Genomic DNA, 18,983 nt, shown 5'->3' with positions numbered 1-18,983 from the left:
CACATGTTCATTTGTGGCTCTTTAAAAATATTCACCACATTCAACATTTATTTATTTCATAATGTGACAAGTACCTGTATTATTTGTAGAAATCAGAACTGGATCAAGGACTTGTCCAAGAAGTTGTCTGAGAAGTAGCCATCTACACTCAGTTTGTCAAAAAGGTCCATCCAAAACTGGACACACTCACTTCGCAAGGTCAGCCACCATCGTTCAGTACGCTGGTTTCCAGTGCTTGGACCAAAGGTTACATTGTCTGTTTCAGCTTGGTTCTCAGAAAAATGCAAAAACTGCTGCATTTCAGCCATATGGCCATTTTCTGTTCCTAAATCAAGTCTGAGTCTGGCAGGGCACCCACCAGCATTAATAACAGCATCAATAAAGTAGCCAGCAATGATCTTCGGGTCTTTGTTTGTTTTGTAAGCTTCAAGCCATATCATCTTTCTTGAAAACCCGTCAATGCATCCACTGATTGCAATTCCAAATGGCTTAAGCTTGTCGTAACCATCAATGTGCCATACATAGTTTGGACCACAGCTGTGGTAGATGCGCCTTCGCAGTCTGTTTCTTGACCTCAGATCAACACCTTCACCATCCAATAACTGTAGCAGTATTCGCACTGTTTCTCTGTCAGTCACAATTCCATGTAACCAACATTTTTGGTGCATCCATCTGTAACCATGTGTCACGGCTTGGCTCTCAGCCATAACAAACGCAGCGATGAGACGACGACGTGAGTACGGAAAAAAGAGGAGTTTATTCACACTCCCCAAAACAACCGACCACCAAACAGGGTTAACAAGCTCTATGCAGGAGGATAGCTGTTCCGGGCTGCTCTTCCTCCTACGTTCCCCCGGGCAGAGAGAGAGCCACTGCAGCCTACTTAGACCCTTTATGGAGGCGCTGATCAGATTGGGAGCACCTGGAGAGAGGCTGCACCTGGATACAATCAGGGAGAGAGAAGCACACACACCCACACACAAAGGCACACCCACACCAGCATAGGCAGTGAAGCAGGGGTCGTCACACCCCCCCCCTTAAAGTCGGTGTCCGCAGGGCCACCGGCACCACCAACCAACCCCATCCCAAACCAAAGCAAAAGGTCATGGAAAACAAAACCCCACATATGGAACTCCCCCAGGTCCCTAATGAAAAAAACAACAAAAAAAAACCACCACCTTCACACAGCAATCCTCTCCTTCAACGCCCAGCCACACCTTTAGCAACACCAGTATCTGAGAAGCACTATTTAAAAAGAATGGGCAGAGCAAGAAAGATTTATCACAGTATGACAGTCAATATATATACATTAAGGTAAGACCTAACCATACTTAGTGCCATGGGGCTCGTGACAGCGCGTCAGCAATAACATTGTCAGACCCCCTAATGTGCCTAACATCAAGGTTGTAAGCCTGAAGAAACAAAGACCACCTCGTCAGTCTTTGGTTAGGACACTTCATTGAATGCAAAAAGGTCAGGGGATTGTGATCTGTGTAAACCAAAATTGGTCCTCCTGCTCCCACATATACAGGACTGTCTCAGAAAATTAGAATATTGTGATAAAGTTCTTTATTTTCTGTAATGCAATTAAAAAAACAAAAATGTCATACATTCTGGATTCATTACAAATCAACTGAAATATTGCAAGCCTTTTATTATTTTAATATTGCTGATTATGGCATACAGCTTAAGAAAACTCAAATATCCTATCTCTAAATATTAGAATATCATGAAAAAGTATACTAGTAGGGTGTTCAACGAATCACTTGAATCGTCTAATTAACTCGAAACACCTGCAAGGGTTTCCTGAGCCTTGAAAAACACTCAGCTTGGTTCAGTAAACTAAATCACAAGTATGGGGAAGACTGCTGATCTGACTGCTGTCCAGAGGACCGTCATTGACACCCTCCATCAGGAGGGTAAGACACAAAAAGAAATTTCTCAAAGAGCAAGCTGTTCACAGAGTGCAGTTTCAAAGCACATCCACAAAAAGTCTGTTGGAAGGGGGAAATGTGGCAGGAAACGCTGCACAACCAAGAGAGATGACCGCAGCCTTAACAGCATTGTGAAGAAGAGTCGCTTCCAGAATTTGGGGGAGCTTCAAAGACAGTGGACTGAAGCTGGAGTCCAGGTATCAAAAGTCACTGTTCACAGACGTGTCCGGGAAATGGGCTACAATAGCCGTATTCCCATGGTCAAGCCACTTCTGAACTCAAGACAACGGAAGAGGCGTCTGACTTGGGCTAAGGAAAAGAAGCACTGGACAGTTGCACAGTGGTCCAAAGTCCTCTTTTCAGACGAAAGCAAGTTTTGTATTTCATTTGGAAGTCAAGGCGCCAGAGTCTGGAGAAAGGCTGGAGAGGAGCAAAATCCAAGTTGCTTGAAATCCAGTGTGAAGTTCCCACAGTCAGCGATGGTTTGGGGAGCCATGTCAGCTGCTGGTGTTGGTCCACTGTGTTTCATCAAGCCCAGAGTAAATGCAGCTGTGTACCAAGAGATTTTAGAGCACTACATGCTTCCGTCTGCTGAAAAGCTCTATGGAGATGAGGAATTCATTTTCCAGCATGATCTGGCACCTGCCCACAGTGCCAAAACCACCAGTAACTGGTGTACTGACCATGGCATTACTGTCCTCGATTGGCCTGCAAATTCCCCTGACCTGAACCCCATAGAGAATATGTGGGGTATTGTGAAGAAGAAGCTGAAAGACACCAGACCCAACAATGCTAATGAGCTAAAGGCCGCTATTGAAGCATCCTGGGCATCCATAACACCTCAGCAATGCCACAGGCTGATTGCCTCCATGCCACGCCGCATTGATGCAGTAATCCGTGCAAAAGGATTCCCAACCAAGTACTGAGTGCATTAATGGACATTTTCAAATGTTTGATTGTGTTTTGCTGTTATAAATCTTTTTTTTTTACTTGGTCTGAGGAACTATTCTAATTTTTTGAGATAGGATATTTGAGTTTTCTTAAGCTGTATGCCATAATCAGCAATATTAAAATAATAAAAGGCTTGCAATATTTCAGTTGATTTGTAATGAATCCAGAATGTATGACATTTTTGTTTTTTTAATTGCATTACAGAAAATAAAGAACTTTATCACAATATTCTAATTTTCTGAGACAGTCCTGTACAGTGAAATGCTGCAACGCCCAAATGAGTGCTAACGCTTCCTTCTCAATCACCGAATAATTCCTTTGGTAACTGTTAAGTTTCTTTGAAAAGAAACTGACGGGTCTCTCCACCCCCCCCCCCCCTTGTCAAGCTGGAGCAGAACCGCACCGACTCCCACCTGGCTTGCATCTACTTGGAGACTAAAAGGACGATCAAAACATGGAGCCGCTAACGCCTGAGAGGAACACAACAGAGACTTAACCCTATCAAACGCTCTCTGACAGTCGACCGACCAAGTATATTTTACCTTAGCCCTAAGAAGTTCAGTCAAAGGAAACACTGTAGTGGAAAAATGTTCACAGAACCTCCTGTAGTAACCCACCATACCCAAAAATCTCTGGAGTTCCTTTTTGGTTGTGGGTTGTGGGTATTCAGATATTGCTCTGACCTTGGCCAGAACTGGAGCCACACAACCCTGACCCACCACATGGCCAAGATATGTCACTGTTGCCTTTGCAAAGGCACATTTGGCCAAATTAATAGTCAGATGTGCCTCCGTCAACCGTTCAAACAACCTCTCGATGCGCTGAACATGAGCAGTCCAAGTGTCACTGCAAATTACCAAATCGTCTAGATACACCGTACAACCCTCTAAACCCGACACCACGCGATTCATCAAACGTTGGAATGTAGCAGGAGCATTTTTTAACCCAAACGGCATTACCTTATATGGATAAAGTCCAGATGGTGTGATAAATGCTGCTATTTCCTGTGCCCGCTTGGACAAGGGGATCTGCCAATAACCTTTAAGCAAATCAAATTTGCTAACATACTTTGCGGACCCCACCTGATCTATACAGTCATCCATCCGTGGCAAAGGAAAAGAGTCAGATTTTGTCACCGCATTCACTTTTCTTAGATCAGTACAGAATCTAGGTGTCCCATCCTGCTTTGGCACCAAAATACATGGAGACGCCCAACTAGATGCTGATGGGACAGCAATTTTGTTCTCCAACATGTAATTAATCTCTGCATCCAGCCGATTGCGCTTAACTGGTGGCATGCGATAAAAATGTTGCTTAATCGGCTGAGCGTCCCCAACATCAATATCATGCTCAGCCCAGTCAGTTTGCGACGGAGTGTCTCCAAACAGACACAGATATTTGTGTACCAATGCTGAGAGTTCCTCACGTCTTGATTCCGCCAAATGAGACAACAACTGTCTAAATTATCTAGCGATTCCGAATTTCTCAAATGACCACAGAGCAAACTATCATCAGGTTCAGGCACTACATCTCCCTCATGCATCAAACCATGTGTCACCGCAACAGCCGGCTGCACCTCATCCTTCTCCACCTCTGTGTCCGTGTTAACCTCCCGCTTGTGGTAGGGTTTCAGAAGATTTATATGACAGAGGCGTTTAGTCTTCCTTCGTTCTGGTGTTGCCACAACATAATTTAAATCAGAAGTTTTCTCAATGATAGTGTACGGACCTGAATATTTAGCCTGAAATGGGGAACCAACAATAGGCATAAGTGATAGAACCTGGTCACCTGGATTAAACTCCTGTCGTGCCGAACGACGGTCATACAACTCCTTCATTTTACTTTGAGACACTGACAACTTTTCCCGTGCCATACTTAAAGCAACAATCAAACGACGTCTGAAGCCATTCACATAATCCACCAAGCTCCGTGGTGGCTCAGGGTCCACACAACCCTCTTTCAGCACTGCCAAGGGGCCCCGTACAGCATGTCCGAAAACCAACTCATTAGGGCTAAACCCCGTACCTTCATGTACCGCCTCCCTTGCAGTCAACATCAACCAAGGAAGACCTTCCTCCCAGTCTCCATCTAGCTCAATACAGTAAGCACGTAACAAGGATTTCAATGTCTGGTGAAACCTTTCCAAAGCACCCTGACTTTGGGCGTGGTAAGCTGTTGACTGGTTCTTCTTAATCTTCAAAAGCTTCAACACCTGAGCAAACATGTGAGACGAAAAATTGGAGCCTTGATCACTCTGAACGACCTTAGGAATACCAAATATTGAGATAAACTGCAACAAGGCCCTAACCACCGCCTTAGTTGTAATCGACCTCAAAGGATAAGCCGCTGGATACCTAGTGGTTTGACACATCACAGTCAGCAGATATTTGCAACCAGACTTTGAACATGGTAAAGGGCCCACACAATCCACAATGAGATGTGTAAATGGTTCACTTACCACTTGTATCGGCTGTAGTGGTGCTGGTTTGATCTTCTGGTTCGGTTTCCCTGTCAGCTGACACACATGACATGTTCTAATATACTGCGACACATCTGTCTTAAGACGTGGCCAGAAGTAGTGTTTCAGGATGTTCCAATATGTTTTCCGAACCCCAAAGTGTCCACACTCATCATGTGCGACTTTCAGGACAAGAGGACGAAGCTTAGTTGGCACCACCAGCTGGAAAACCTCAGTCCCTGCACCATCAACAGCCCTCCATCTCCTAAACAACAAGTCATTACGCAACATGTATCCACTTGAAGCGTTTTTCCCTCTCTGCCACTGGCACAGCACAGTCAAAAAGGCCTTTCAGCGAAGCATCCTGACGTTGCTCCTCTCCCACCTCATGGTGTGTAAGTAACACCGAAAACTCAGACAAAGATGGAACCTCCACTGTGTCAGTTGACTTCCCATGTGATAGCAAGTCCTGATCCCTTTTGGCCCTAGCCCTTGTGATCACACACGCGGCCGTAACGTCTGGCACCACTGTAGAGCGCTTCTCAGATGCTGACTCAATCAGACCACCAGTGACTAACAACACAGAAGGGCCATCAGCCCAGACTTTACCACCTGCCAAATCGTTACCCAGAATGAAATGTATCCCCTCGATTGGAAAAGCTGGACGTACCCCAATAGCTACATCCCCTTTAACAAGGTCACAGTCGAGATACATCCTATGGACAGGAACAGGAAAAACCGTTAATCCCATCCCCCGAGTCTGAACCGTGTCACCAGTGTCACTTTCCTCAGACAAAGGCAGAACCGAGTCAACAATAAAGGAGTCAAATGCACCTGTATCCCTCAAAATTTTAATTGGAACTTTGACATTGCTACCCACCAATGACACCAAGCCGTCTCTTATAAAAGGAGCATAGGACGCCAGAACCTCAGGTCCACATAAGTGGTCCGTAAGCACCTCGTCAAGACAGCAGCTACTCACAGGAGCAGCAAATGCAACCGGTTTACCGACAAATCTTCCTCCCTTGGATTTTGCTCTAAGCACCGGACAGTCTGGTTTCCAATGGCCTTTCTCACGACAATAGTTACAACTATCCTCAGATTTCTCCCAAGCCACTTTCTTTAGATCCATCCCCAATGACCCAACATCAACAGACCTTCCACTTCCCCCAAACACAGGTAGATCTCCAGCACGCCCTCCGAACCTGCCCTTATGCAGTAACACAAACTCATCCGCTGCTACTGCAGCCTCGGATGCCGAAGTTACCCTGTGTTCTATTATATAGGTTGCAATGCTGTCAGGAAGGATGTTTTTGAACTGTTCCAAAATCATGAGTTCACCCAATTTGTCAAAGGAAGTGATGTCCATAGCAGCTAACCAACGTTTAAAATGAACAGACAAATCCCTCGCCATTTCCACATAAGTCTGACCCTGTTTTTTCTCCAAGGACCTAAAACGCTGTCGATAAGCCTCTGGAACAAGTTCATAAGCTCTAAGCACCGCCCATTTTATTTTAACATAGCTAGAGCTATCCTCCGAACACAACGCGGAATATGCGGACTGTGCTCTTCCTGTGAGTACACACTGAAGCATCAGGGCACAGTCTGCATCCGGCCAATCCCTAGCTTTAGCCACCCGTTCAAAAAGCAAAAAAAAAGTGTCAGGATCACTTTCATTAAATTGCGGCAACAAGCGCAAGTTGTTAGCATCGAACCGCTGAGGAGACCTGGGCACCTGTTCACCGTGTCGCTCACCCAACACCGCACTACCTCTGCCTATGGAAAGACGCTGTCCTTCCATATCAAGTTTGGCTTTCTCAGTCTCCTGCCGTATCCTCTCCACTGCAATCTCCTTTTCAAACTCCATCTCATACCTCATTTTGTCATGACTCAGCTGCAACAACAACATCTCCTTCTGCTGCTCAAAGGACAGTAAACTAGCCTGCAACAGAGGTTTTAACACCCCCTCCTTAACTTCCGGAAGCACACCAGTTTCACGTAATACTGACACAATAGAGGTTTTTATAGTGCTTTTTAGCCTCTTATCGCCAACGATTTCCACCGAGAAATGTTCCGCAATAACGAGCAGCTGCTCCATTGAGAAATTTTCAAGGGCTTCCTGAGAGGGAGCACTGATAAACGCGTCTACCTCCGCCATACTACAACGCAACACCGAGTTTACAGTGAGACAAAAGAGAGAAAAGAGAAAAAAAAACTGATTGGAGTTTCCCCACTAACTACGACACCCGCTAACTAATCTCCTCCCTGGTCTTCATGTGGTTACTTGCGGCGGGTACTTATGCACTAAAGACCGCTGGCCGAGCAAAGCGACTAGCAAGCTAGCAAAAATACTACGACCACGGCCATGCCCCCAAACCGAAGCTTCAGCCACTTTCACCACAACATTAACACCCCGCACAACGGTCCCAAGGGAACCGTCGCTACCACCTATCAGGAGAAACCCCACACAAAATAACGAACGAACTCACACGCACCCAAGCTTATCTTACCGGTTTGGACGAGCCCCCAGCTGTCACGGCTTGGCTCTCAGCCATAACAAACGCAGCGATGAGACGACGACGTGAGTACGGAAAAAAGAGGAGTTTATTCACACTCCCCAAAACAACCGACCACCAAACAGGGTTAACAAGCTCTATGCAGGAGGATAGCTGTTCCGGGCTGCTCTTCCTCCTACGTTCCCCCGGGTATAGAGAGAGCCACTGCAGCCTACTTACACCCTTTATGGAGGCGCTGATCAGATTGGGAGCACCTGGAGAGAGGCTGCACCTGGATACAATCAGGGAGAGAGAAGCACACACACCCACACACAAAGGCACACCCACACCAGCATAGGCAGTGAAGCAGGGGTCGTCACACCATGACACTGACCAGATGTTTCCAGTTGCTGTTCAATGAAGATTGCCACCTCAGCCACATCGGTTTTATTCTTTCGACGCCAGAGCTGCTTCTTGCTTAAAATCCTTTCAAGGGTGCGTTTGCTTAGTACAACTCCATGTGAATCAGCAAGCAAATTAAGTATTTAATCTGTTGTAAATCCACGTTTAAAGTAGTCCTCAATGTACTCACAATCGATTTCCGTGTCAAGATAAATAGGAGAACTCGAGCCAAAGAGCTGCTTTATCTCATAATGGCTTTTTATCTCATAATTATGACTTTTTATCTCATAATTATGACTTTTTATCTCATAATTTCGACTTTTTATCTCATAATTATGACTTTTTATCTCATTATTTCGACTTTTTATCTCATAATTATGACTTTTTATCTCATTATTTCGACTTTTTATCTCATAATTATGACTTTTTATCTCATTATTTCGACTTTTTATCTCATAATTTCGACTTTTTTATCTCATTATTTCGACTTTTTATCTCATAATTTCGAATTTTTTATCTCATTATTTCGACTTTTTATCTCATAATTTCGACTTTTTAGATACAATCAGGGATACAATCAGGGAGAGAGAAGCACACACACCCACACACAAAGGCACACCCACACCAGCATAGGCAGTGAAGCAGGGGTCGTCACACCATGACACTGACCAGATGTTTCCAGTTGCTGTTCAATGAAGATTGCCACCTCAGCCACATAATTATGACTTTTTATCTCATTATTTCGACTTTTTATCTCATAATTATGACTTTTTATCTCATTATTTCGACTTTTTATCTCATAATTATGACTTTTTATCTCATTATTTCGACTTTTTATCTCATAATTATGACTTTTTATCTCATTATTTCGACTTTTTATCTCATAATTATGACTTTTTATCTCATTATTTCGACTTTTTATCTCATTATTTCGACTTTTTTATCTCATTATTTCGACTTTTTATCTCATTATTTCGACTTTTTATCTCATTATTTCGACTTTTTATCTCATAATTTCGACTTTTTATCTCATTATTTCGACTTTTTATCTCATTATTTCGACTTTTTATCTGATAATTTCGACTTTTTATCTCATTATTTCGACTTTTTATCTCATAATTTCGACTTTTTATCTGATAATTTCGACTTTTTTATCTCATAATTATGACTTTTTATCTCATTATTTCGACTTTTTATCTCATAATTATGACTTTTTATCTCATTATTTCGACTTTTTATCTCATAATTATGACTTTTTATCTCATTATTTCGACTTTTTATCTCATAATTATGACTTTTTTATCTCATTATTTCGACTTTTTATCTCATTATTTCGACTTTTTTATCTCATAATTTCGACTTTTTATCTCATAATTTCGACTTTTTATCTCATAATTTCGACTTTTTATCTCATTATTTCGACTTTTTATCTGATTTCGACTTTTTTATCTCATTATTTCAACTTTATATCTCATAATTTCGACTTTTTTATCTCATTATTTCGACTTTTTATCTCATTATTTCGACTTTTTATCTCATTATTTCGACTTTTTTATCTCATTATTTCGACTTTTTATCTCATAATTTCGACTTTTTATCTCATTATTTCGACTTTTTATCTCATTATTTTGACTTTTTATCTGATAATTTCGACTTTTTTATCTCATTATTTCGACTTTTTATCTCATAATTTCGACTTTTTATCTCATAATTTCGACTTTTTATCTCATAATTTCGACTTTTTATCTCATTATTTCGACTTTTTATCTCATAATTTCGACTTTTTATCTCATTATTTCGACTTTTTATCTCATTATTTCGACTTTTTATCTGATAATTTCGACTTTTTTATCTCATTATTTCGACTTTTTATCTCATAATTTCGACTTTTTATCTCATAATTTCGACTTTTTATCTCATTATTTCGACTTTTTATCTCATAATTTCGACTTTTTATCTCATTATTTCGACTTTTTATCTCATAATTTCGACTTTTTATCTCATAATTTCGACTTTTTTATCTCATTATTTCGACTTTTTATCTCATAATTTCGACTTTTTATCTCATAATTTCGACTTTTTATCTCATTATTTCGACTTTTTATCTCATTATTTCGACTTTTTATCTCATTATTTCGACTTTTTTATCTCATAATTTCGACTTTTTATCTCATAATTTCAACTTTTTATCTCATAATTATGACTTTTTATCTCATTATTTCGACTTTTTATCTCATTATTTCGACTTTTTTATCTCATTATTTCGACTTTTTATCTCATAATTTCGACTTTTTTATCTCATAATTTCGACTTTTTATCTCATTATTTCGACTTTTTATCTCATAATTATGACTTTTTATCTCATTATTTCGACTTTTTTATCTCATAATTTCGACTTTTTATCTCATAATTTCAACTTTTTATCTCATAATTTCGACTTTTTTATCTCATAATTATGACTTTTCATGGGCATTTTATTTTTTTCAAGTAGCGGAAATGGGCTTCCATATTAATATATATATATATATAGAACTATAAATAAATATAAATATGTGTATATATATGTAGAACTATAAATACATATAAATATGTATATATATATATATATATAGAACTATAAATAAATATAAATGTGTATATATATATATAGAACTATAAATACATATAAATATGTGTATATATATATAGAACTATAAATAAATATAAATGTGTATATATATATATAGAACTATAAATACATATAAATATGTGTATATATATATAGAACTATAAATAAATATAAATATGTGTATATATATGTAGAACTATAAATAAATATAAATATGTAAATATATATATATATATATAGAACTATAAATAAATATAAATGTGTATATATATATATATATATAGAACTATAAATACATATAAATATGTGTATATATATAGAACTATAAATAAATATAAATGTGTATATATATATATAGAACTATAAATACATATAAATATGTGTATATATATATATAGAACTATAAATAAATATAAATGTGTATATATATATATAACTATAAATAAATATAAATATGTATATATATATATATATATATATATAACTATAAATAAATATAAATATGTGTAAATAGAACTATAAATAAATATAAATATGTATATATATATATATATAAATATATAAACTGTATGTATCATGAATATCATTTACAAATAAAGATGGATGAATGCGTGTATTGTGTTATTGAGGAGAGGGTTCAGGCAAAATATGGCATAGGTTATGGTGTGCTTGTGTAACTTTGGCAGGGGGTGTTCATGTGGGATGGGGAACACTCAACGATTTTTATTCAGGAACATTATTTTTTCAACAGTTTTTGGATTGAGCCGATTTCTTTTCTTGCTTACAATTTCCCCGCATTTTGAAAACACTCGCTCAGATGGAACCGATGATGCTGGCATGCATAAAAATTGTTTTGCCAGTTTGAACAGATTAGGATACACATTTTGATGGTCCACCCAGTATGCCAGTGGGTCTTTCGATCTTTCCAGCGGTGGATCAGTCATGTACCGCTGCACCTCCACTGTAGCATCTGCTGTGGCATTCCTTGCCGTCCTCGCTTCAGAAGCATCTCTGTCCAGAGTTTCCCAAAGGTTAAGACCTGAAAGACAAACATGACTGTAATCATCAGTACTGAAAGGTTTCAATGTGTATCCTTTTTTACTTGTACATATTTTGTCCTGCATTTTATCAATTAACTTTTTATAACATTACCTGTGGATGATGGATTGTCAACATTTGCTGGTGCCGGTTGAGCTGATGTGGAGGGCTGTTCTTCTGTAGGTGTGTCAGGTTGTGCGTTTTTCCTCAGTTGTGTGCAAAATGCTGTGAGTCGTTTAACTGATGCCGCCGCCTGTACTTGATTGTAGAATCCAATAGTTTTGAATCTAGGATCCAGCAGTGTTGACAGGGTCAATGCAGTTTGGCTCTCCGTGGTGTCAAACTTGTTTTGCATATTTGACACCATGTTCTGTCCCAGTAGTTTTGATGTGTCGTGGCTTGTTTTTCCAATTGTGTCGTACAAGTATAGCATTAACATTTTCGTTATTGGGATGATCTTGGACCCTGAGACTCTCTTCTCCTCGGAGAGTTCCACTGTTGCCTGGAAAAAGGGGGAGAGCAATTGCAGGCATGCATCTGCTGTTTCATAGTCCTCAGAGGACAGAGGTCTCACATCTGTTTTCAGCGTCGCAAGAGCTGCTCCCACTGACTGCCTCTCTTTGAAAAGGCGTTGTAGCATTAGGTAGGTGCTGTTCCAGCGGGTGTCCACTTCCTGAATAAGCTTCAGCACAGGGCGATTCATCTACTCCTGCACTTCTCTGAGCTTCTCCTTTGCTGTTGTGCTGGTTTTAAAGAACGTGACTACTTTTCTAGCCCTTGTGCGTAGGTCTTGTAGGCCAGGAGTTGCATCCGGAGATTTCTTCACCACTAAATTTAGTGAATGAGCAAAGCAAAGTGCATGTCTTAGATTTAAACTTCTGACAGAGGCAACCATATTTGCTCCTGCATCCGTCACAATTGAGGTCACTTTGCCTTCAGTGCCCCATTCCTCCATGAGAGACCTCATTGCAGCAGTGATGTTAACCGCTGTATGAGCTTCAGGGAAAGGCAGCACTCCCAAAAGCACTGTGGCCAGCTTCGCAGAGTCATCCACATAATGGCAGGTCACTGCTAGATATGCGTCCATATTAATGGAGGTCCACATATCAGCAGTCAGGCTCACAGCCTCTACCCTCTGCATTACAGCCTTGGCCTTCGTCTTCTCCTCCTCATAGTGCTTGACCACCATCTCCTTTAGAACCCGTCTGGATGGAAGAGTGTATCTAGGATCAAGCAAGGCCACAAGCTCCTTGAAGCCACAGTCATCCACGATGGAAAAAGGCTGCGAGTCTTTCACCACCATATTCACAAGAGCCCCATCCAGCTCTCGCTTCCGGTCCACTAAAACAAATAAATAAAGACATAAAGAATAAAAACAAAACCAAAAAGAGCAAATAATAATTTATGTGAAATTGCACTCAAAGGAAGCAGACTTGTGAGCAGTCTATGCTTGTGAGTCATGGAATACAGTCATAGCATATTGTGTTAGTGTTACTAGTTAAAAATAATATAATACATACCATGTATGTTCCCCAGGTTCACAGCAGCTCCATGTTTGGCACTGAAGTGCCTAATCATGGAGGAAGTATTCCCATGATACTTCAGTTCAGTTGAACACACCAAGCACTGAACCTGTAGAGAAAGGCATTTGTAAATAAAAATGCAATTTCAGTCTATAAAGCTATAGCCTAATGGTTACATTGATCATATACATAATTGTACTTTAATGCTACTTAATATAGATTTGAGATAAACCATAGCTATAATACTGTAGTTGTCCAACCTTATCATGCGCAATCAGATTGAAGTGATCCCACATCTCAGAACGACGTCTCTTCCTGGCTGGCTCCATAATGATCCAAACGCAATACTAACAACTCAACAGCAACAAGGCAAACTACGACGACAATCCCACAGATTGCCAAATTGTGCATGTTTTTGAGCGGTTATAAAGTGTCACTTACTAAGTGATGCTCAAATTCAAACAGTTTCAACCAGTCAGAATCGAGACGAGGCACTGCATTGAATCACCTGATTGGACGGCGAACCAGTGAGTTGATTCATTCAGGAAATGAAGCAGTTGCTGGTTCGGACGTCACATGTCACGTGATTTGAAGCAGTTGCTGCTTCGGACGTCACATGTCACGTGATTTGAAGCAAGCTTCGAAGCACTGCTTCTATGGAATTGGAAGTCCAGGGTTGAAGCTCCGTTCGAAGCTTCAGTGTCAAACTGCCATCACTAGGTCCTACGGCCCGTGATGTGGCTGGCCCAGGCCCCGTTGTTTTTCCTGTCCTCCAGCCCTTGTTCATTTGTCGGTTGGCCATGTGAGTACGGTTGTGTCTGGAATAAATAAGAAGCCGTTTAATGCTGCGTGTATGCCGTGTTTTATTTTATGTTGCGGGTCTCCCCACGAGCCACTACCACTAAGTAGGGGGCGGGTCGTAACACACACACACACACACACACACACACACACACACACACACACACACACACAGTCACACACACACAGTCACACACACACACACACACACACACACACACACACACACACACACACACACACACACACACACACACACACACACACACACACACACACACACACACACACACACACACACACACACACACACAGTATAATCAGGGAAAAAACACGTCTCAGATATTGAGCACCTTTGTGTTTTACCAGGTTTTTGCAAACCACACACAGACATAATGTGACATTTTCTTTCAAGGACCTTTACATATACAGTACAGTCTATGTAGAGAAAACATCAAACATCATTATTAAAGATAAGATAGAAAGTTATGGGCGATCTTTGAGCGGTTTAATATGGCTCTAATATGAACTTGTTTCTTTCTCACTGTGTACCTGCAGGATCCTGGAGGCCTGCTCCATGCTGACCTCCACACCCAGCCTGTGCAGTGAGTGCTGGATCTCCCCCTCATCAATTCGACCTTAGAACAGAATGTCTGTAGATTTCTCCAAAATTCACCAGAAGTTAGATCAGGCGTGTCGAACTCAATTCCACTAAAGGCCACACTGAGATATCATAATCACTTAAAAAGGCCAATTATATATAGTATTTTTATATACATTTCTTTATATTGAAAATAAATAACATTTTGAGCAACAAAAAAAAAAAGATAGTCAACAAGAAAAGTTGCTTCGCCATCATAGCATTTAGCTAAACCAAAACAAATAACTTGGATTTCGATTACATTTTTACAAGTTGGCTAACATACAGCCAACTAAAACCAACAGGTTTCACAGGTCTGATTATAAAAAGTCAATGGTAGTTTTTTTTTCCTGGCATGCAATAATATCAACAAAAAACCCTAAAAAGTATAAAATAAGCTCTGCAGTTAAATCTTACATGGGATTTCACAAACCTATACATGATGCATCAGTGTTGGTATGCCCTTTAGTAACACAGACACCTGTTTCTAGCTAGCAGACATCTTTAATGCAATATATACAAATGTATTAAGAGCCTATACTGATATAAGGGCTACACCCAAACAAGCAAGGGGCCAGATTGGCCAATGGGCATTGAGCTTGGTGTGTGTGTGTGTGTGTGTGTGTGTGTGTGTGTGTGTGTGTGTGTGTGTGTGTGTGTGTGTGTGTGTGTGTGTGTGTGTGTGTGTGTGTGTGTGTGTGTGTGTGTGTGTGTGCGTGTGTACACACACACGCGCGCACTTGCGCGCGCTTGCCCACACCATCCTTGTTGCGGTCCAGGCTGTTGAAGAGGAGCCACAGCCTCCTCTCGTGAGCCCACAGGTACTGGGAGAACTCTTGGAAGTCCAGTAAACCATCGCGGTTGATGTCGCTCTCCAGGACTATCTGTTGGGGGGGGAGTGATGTCATTCAATAGCTAGCTACAGACAGGTGCTCCATATATGATGGAGCAGGTGGAGATGGCGGGGGTGTATAGGTGAGGGTGTGTTGGTAATGTAGACAGCACTGAAGCATGGGCGCGGGAAGGGGGGTGCTGAGGGCGCTGCAGCACTCCCTAGCGGCAGGCAGGGGGTGCGGAGCTCCCCTGTCTGAATTATTATTTGACTGTTATTGCTGCTCCCGCTGTGCATAATCTGTGTAATATGTAGCCAATAAATTCCACATTGTTGGTATAATAATATTTTGGCCTGCCCCGAATGTGTTTTCTGTAGCCCCGGACAATTCTACCTCAATAATATAATACATTAACCGTGCTTTACGTGAACCTCATCAAGACACTAGAAAGGACGGCAGGACTGTAATTTTCTCATGTTCAGTGAATGCAACCAGACCAATCAGAGAGTTAGATGGAAATAAAAGTGTGCTTGTGTCATTCAAAGCTGCTCTGTGTGTGTGCGGAAATAGCGCACGTAGTGTGTACAGTGTGAGAGAGGGAGAGAGGGGGAGAGAGAGAGGGACCGGTGCCAGCAGCAGGGACCGTGTTGTTAGCATCTCGTTAGCTAGTTGCACTAACGGACATACGGAGCTGTTTGTTCCACAACAAGCTGGAGAAGAGCTCTCCTCTCAGACTGAGAGGCTCAGGTGAGCTAAAGGACTCTCTGAGTGTTTAGATAGTTAACTTTAGTCTAAGTTATCTCAGTGGGTCTCAAACGGTTTGGTCAAAAATTATTCAAAAGATTATTTCCGCAGCACACCTTCATATGATCATTATAGTTATAAAAAAAATAAGAGAATAAAGGAAAAACAGTTATGAAATACTATATGTCAGTAAAACAAGAATACAGTTTGAAAAGGGAGTGATCCATAAAGAAAAAGAACATCTGCTTACAGTTGTGTTTCATCTGGGTGTTGAGAGATGTATCCATAGATCTCTTAATGTTGCATCTTACCTGTCTGCCAACATCTCTGGACATGGGCGGCGCCAGAATTTTTTGCTGCAGTGGCTATATGACAGCACGGCGTTGCTAGTTAATTTTCAAAATAAATAAACAAACAATACCAGTGGGCCAAGCACGAGCCTGCTCATATTGTAGCGTTTACCGCTATTCAAAATCACAGATCACTCGAGCCTTCAATGTCGAAAACGTTCTCTTTATTTTCTGGTATTGACGGCCACAGCCACGCCTTACAGAACCAATCAATAGTATAACACTCATTATGACTTTTCCCCACACTCAAAGACAACTCCTACCGTCTCGTACTCCCTCCACATACACACCGAAAACGCACACACACACCTGGAAGGGGCGGTCTCTCCCTAACTCCCACCAACAACATTGCCTAAATAACTTTACAAATGTACTAAACTGTGCACATCTGATAACTGACATAACTATTAACTTGGACACGCTACAATATTATCATTAATATTTACATTAAAACATTCCTTTGACACTTATAACATTACTTTGCAATGTAAGCCGTGGCACAACCAAAAGAAGTTTGTAAAAGCAAAATTTGAACACTGTTTCTGTGCTCCTACAATATTTGTGTATAATAGCATTACACCCTGAGGGTACAAGTACACAATAGCGATCGTTCACTGTTTCAACTGGCATGCTGTGGCATTTAACCTCATCACCACACCGCAAGCAGACAGACGCACACACACAGTGGCGCAAAAAGTGGGTATGCACTATATGCGACGCATAGGGGCGCCACACCAGTGGGGGCGCCCAACAAGCGATGGTAAAAAAAATTTTTTAAATTAAATAAAAATAAAATGGTATTTTCTTTATGTTTCTAAATAGTTTCTGCATTTCCTTAAGGTTTTAAAACATTTTAGAGGAGTAATATGCTAGAGAAGGGCGCCCTATCTCATAAGATTCCATCATAGAATTTTGACATAGAGGAGGGAGCACGAGCAGGGACGCCGTGAACACTGAGGAGCAGGCGCTCGTTGTGAGTTAACGTCAAAAAGAAATCATGGATAAACCAAAAAAGTGGTCGGGGGCAGAAAATAGAAAAAGAAAGAGGGAAAAGGAGACGGCGTGTCAAGGGATGCGACAACAGCTAAATAAGTGGATGTTGAAAGGCAACAGGTAGGAATAGGATGATTTAAAGTGTGACGTCTGTCTGTGCTTGGAAATATTGACTGGCTAGCGTATGCTAACACTGGGCATGTAGCAGCCAAAGGTGGGTGGGTTTATGGCTAGCTTAGAATATGCAAACCAATGTTGCTGCGCCAGCGCTGACATGGAAAGTATGAGGTAGCATGTACAATAAATGACAAGAATCTGGAAAACATAACTAATGCAATAACTCTGGTTTATCATGGAATCATGCACACATTTGCTACCAAATAAGAGGCTTGCAAATGTCAGTTCATGTTAACAGACTGTTCTCAGATTGGCTAGTGTTTGCTAACACTAGCAGCTGAAGTGTGGTTTACGGCTAGCTTTAATGCAAACCGATGTTTCTGATAGCTACATTTAGATTTTGGTTAAACCCCATGCATGTCACGTCCAAATTGTATTAAGGTAAAATAACAACTGGTAAATATAAGGTAGCATGCACAATAAATGTCAAGAAGCTGGAAAACATAGCTAACCATGGAATCATTTAAATATGTTGTGCTGCCATTAGCTGTCTATGTTAGCTGTGCTGTCAGACATACAGGCTATACATCTGTTTGGTGACACAGAAGCTGTTATTACAGGGTCACATCTCTTTACAGGTCTGTGCTAAGTAGCTCTCCGTATTTGTTCTTTTAAAATTCAAAATGTGAATGTACTTTCAACAGCAGCACAACCTTACACGGCATAATAGTGTTTTTTATTTGTTCTTTTAAAATCCAAAATGTGAATGTACTTTCAACAGCAGCACAACCTTACACGGCATAATAGTGTTGTTTTTTTTATTATTAAGTTGCCTTATCACTGGGCTGATATAATAATTTAATTTAGACAGCTGCTTTAACAGTGAATTCATTTTATTCAGGTGTGAGGATGGTGGCTCAGGAAAGACAGGGGAAGGCAACAGGTAGGTCTAACATTAGGTGTAAGTGTAGGGGTCTTGATACCAACAGATTCATTTCTTAATATTATTTTAATATTATTAATAAGGAAAAACTAATATGGAAAATCTATTTCATAATGTTTGTTTGACAATATATCTTAGTGGAAAAGAACACAG

The 18,983-nt window shown here is 40.7% G+C and overlaps 1 protein-coding gene and 1 pseudogene across 2 annotated transcripts in view; one reads left to right on the top strand and one right to left on the bottom strand.

The window, feature by feature from the left end:
• Positions 1–18,983, bottom strand: part of LOC307016191 (mitochondrial adenyl nucleotide antiporter SLC25A23-like) — a 124,679-nt pseudogene that overhangs the window by 31,769 nt on the left and 73,927 nt on the right. The window contains exons 2-3 of the transcript in view: positions 15,611–15,734; positions 14,763–14,848 (exon numbers count right to left, since the gene is read on the bottom strand). The product of the transcript in view is annotated as a mitochondrial adenyl nucleotide antiporter SLC25A23-like (transcript). The remainder of the gene's footprint in view (positions 1–14,762; positions 14,849–15,610; positions 15,735–18,983) is intronic.
• The window catches only part of LOC307014665 (uncharacterized protein), a 31,932-nt gene continuing 30,573 nt past the window's right edge, over positions 17,625–18,983 (top strand). Inside the window, exons 1-2 of the mRNA XM_079642732.1 lie at positions 17,625–17,890; positions 18,789–18,830. Of these exons, the coding sequence (XP_079498858.1) occupies positions 17,775–17,890; positions 18,789–18,830 (158 nt within the window). The 5' untranslated portion in view covers positions 17,625–17,774. The remainder of the gene's footprint in view (positions 17,891–18,788; positions 18,831–18,983) is intronic.

The sequence above is a fragment of the Notothenia rossii genome, assembly GCF_949606895.1.
Source record: "Notothenia rossii genome assembly, chromosome: 8".
NCBI classification, from domain to species: domain Eukaryota; kingdom Metazoa; phylum Chordata; class Actinopteri; order Perciformes; family Nototheniidae; genus Notothenia; species Notothenia rossii.
The sequence above is the reverse complement of the archived record's forward strand: the minus strand, read 5'-3'. Positions and strand labels throughout refer to the sequence as shown.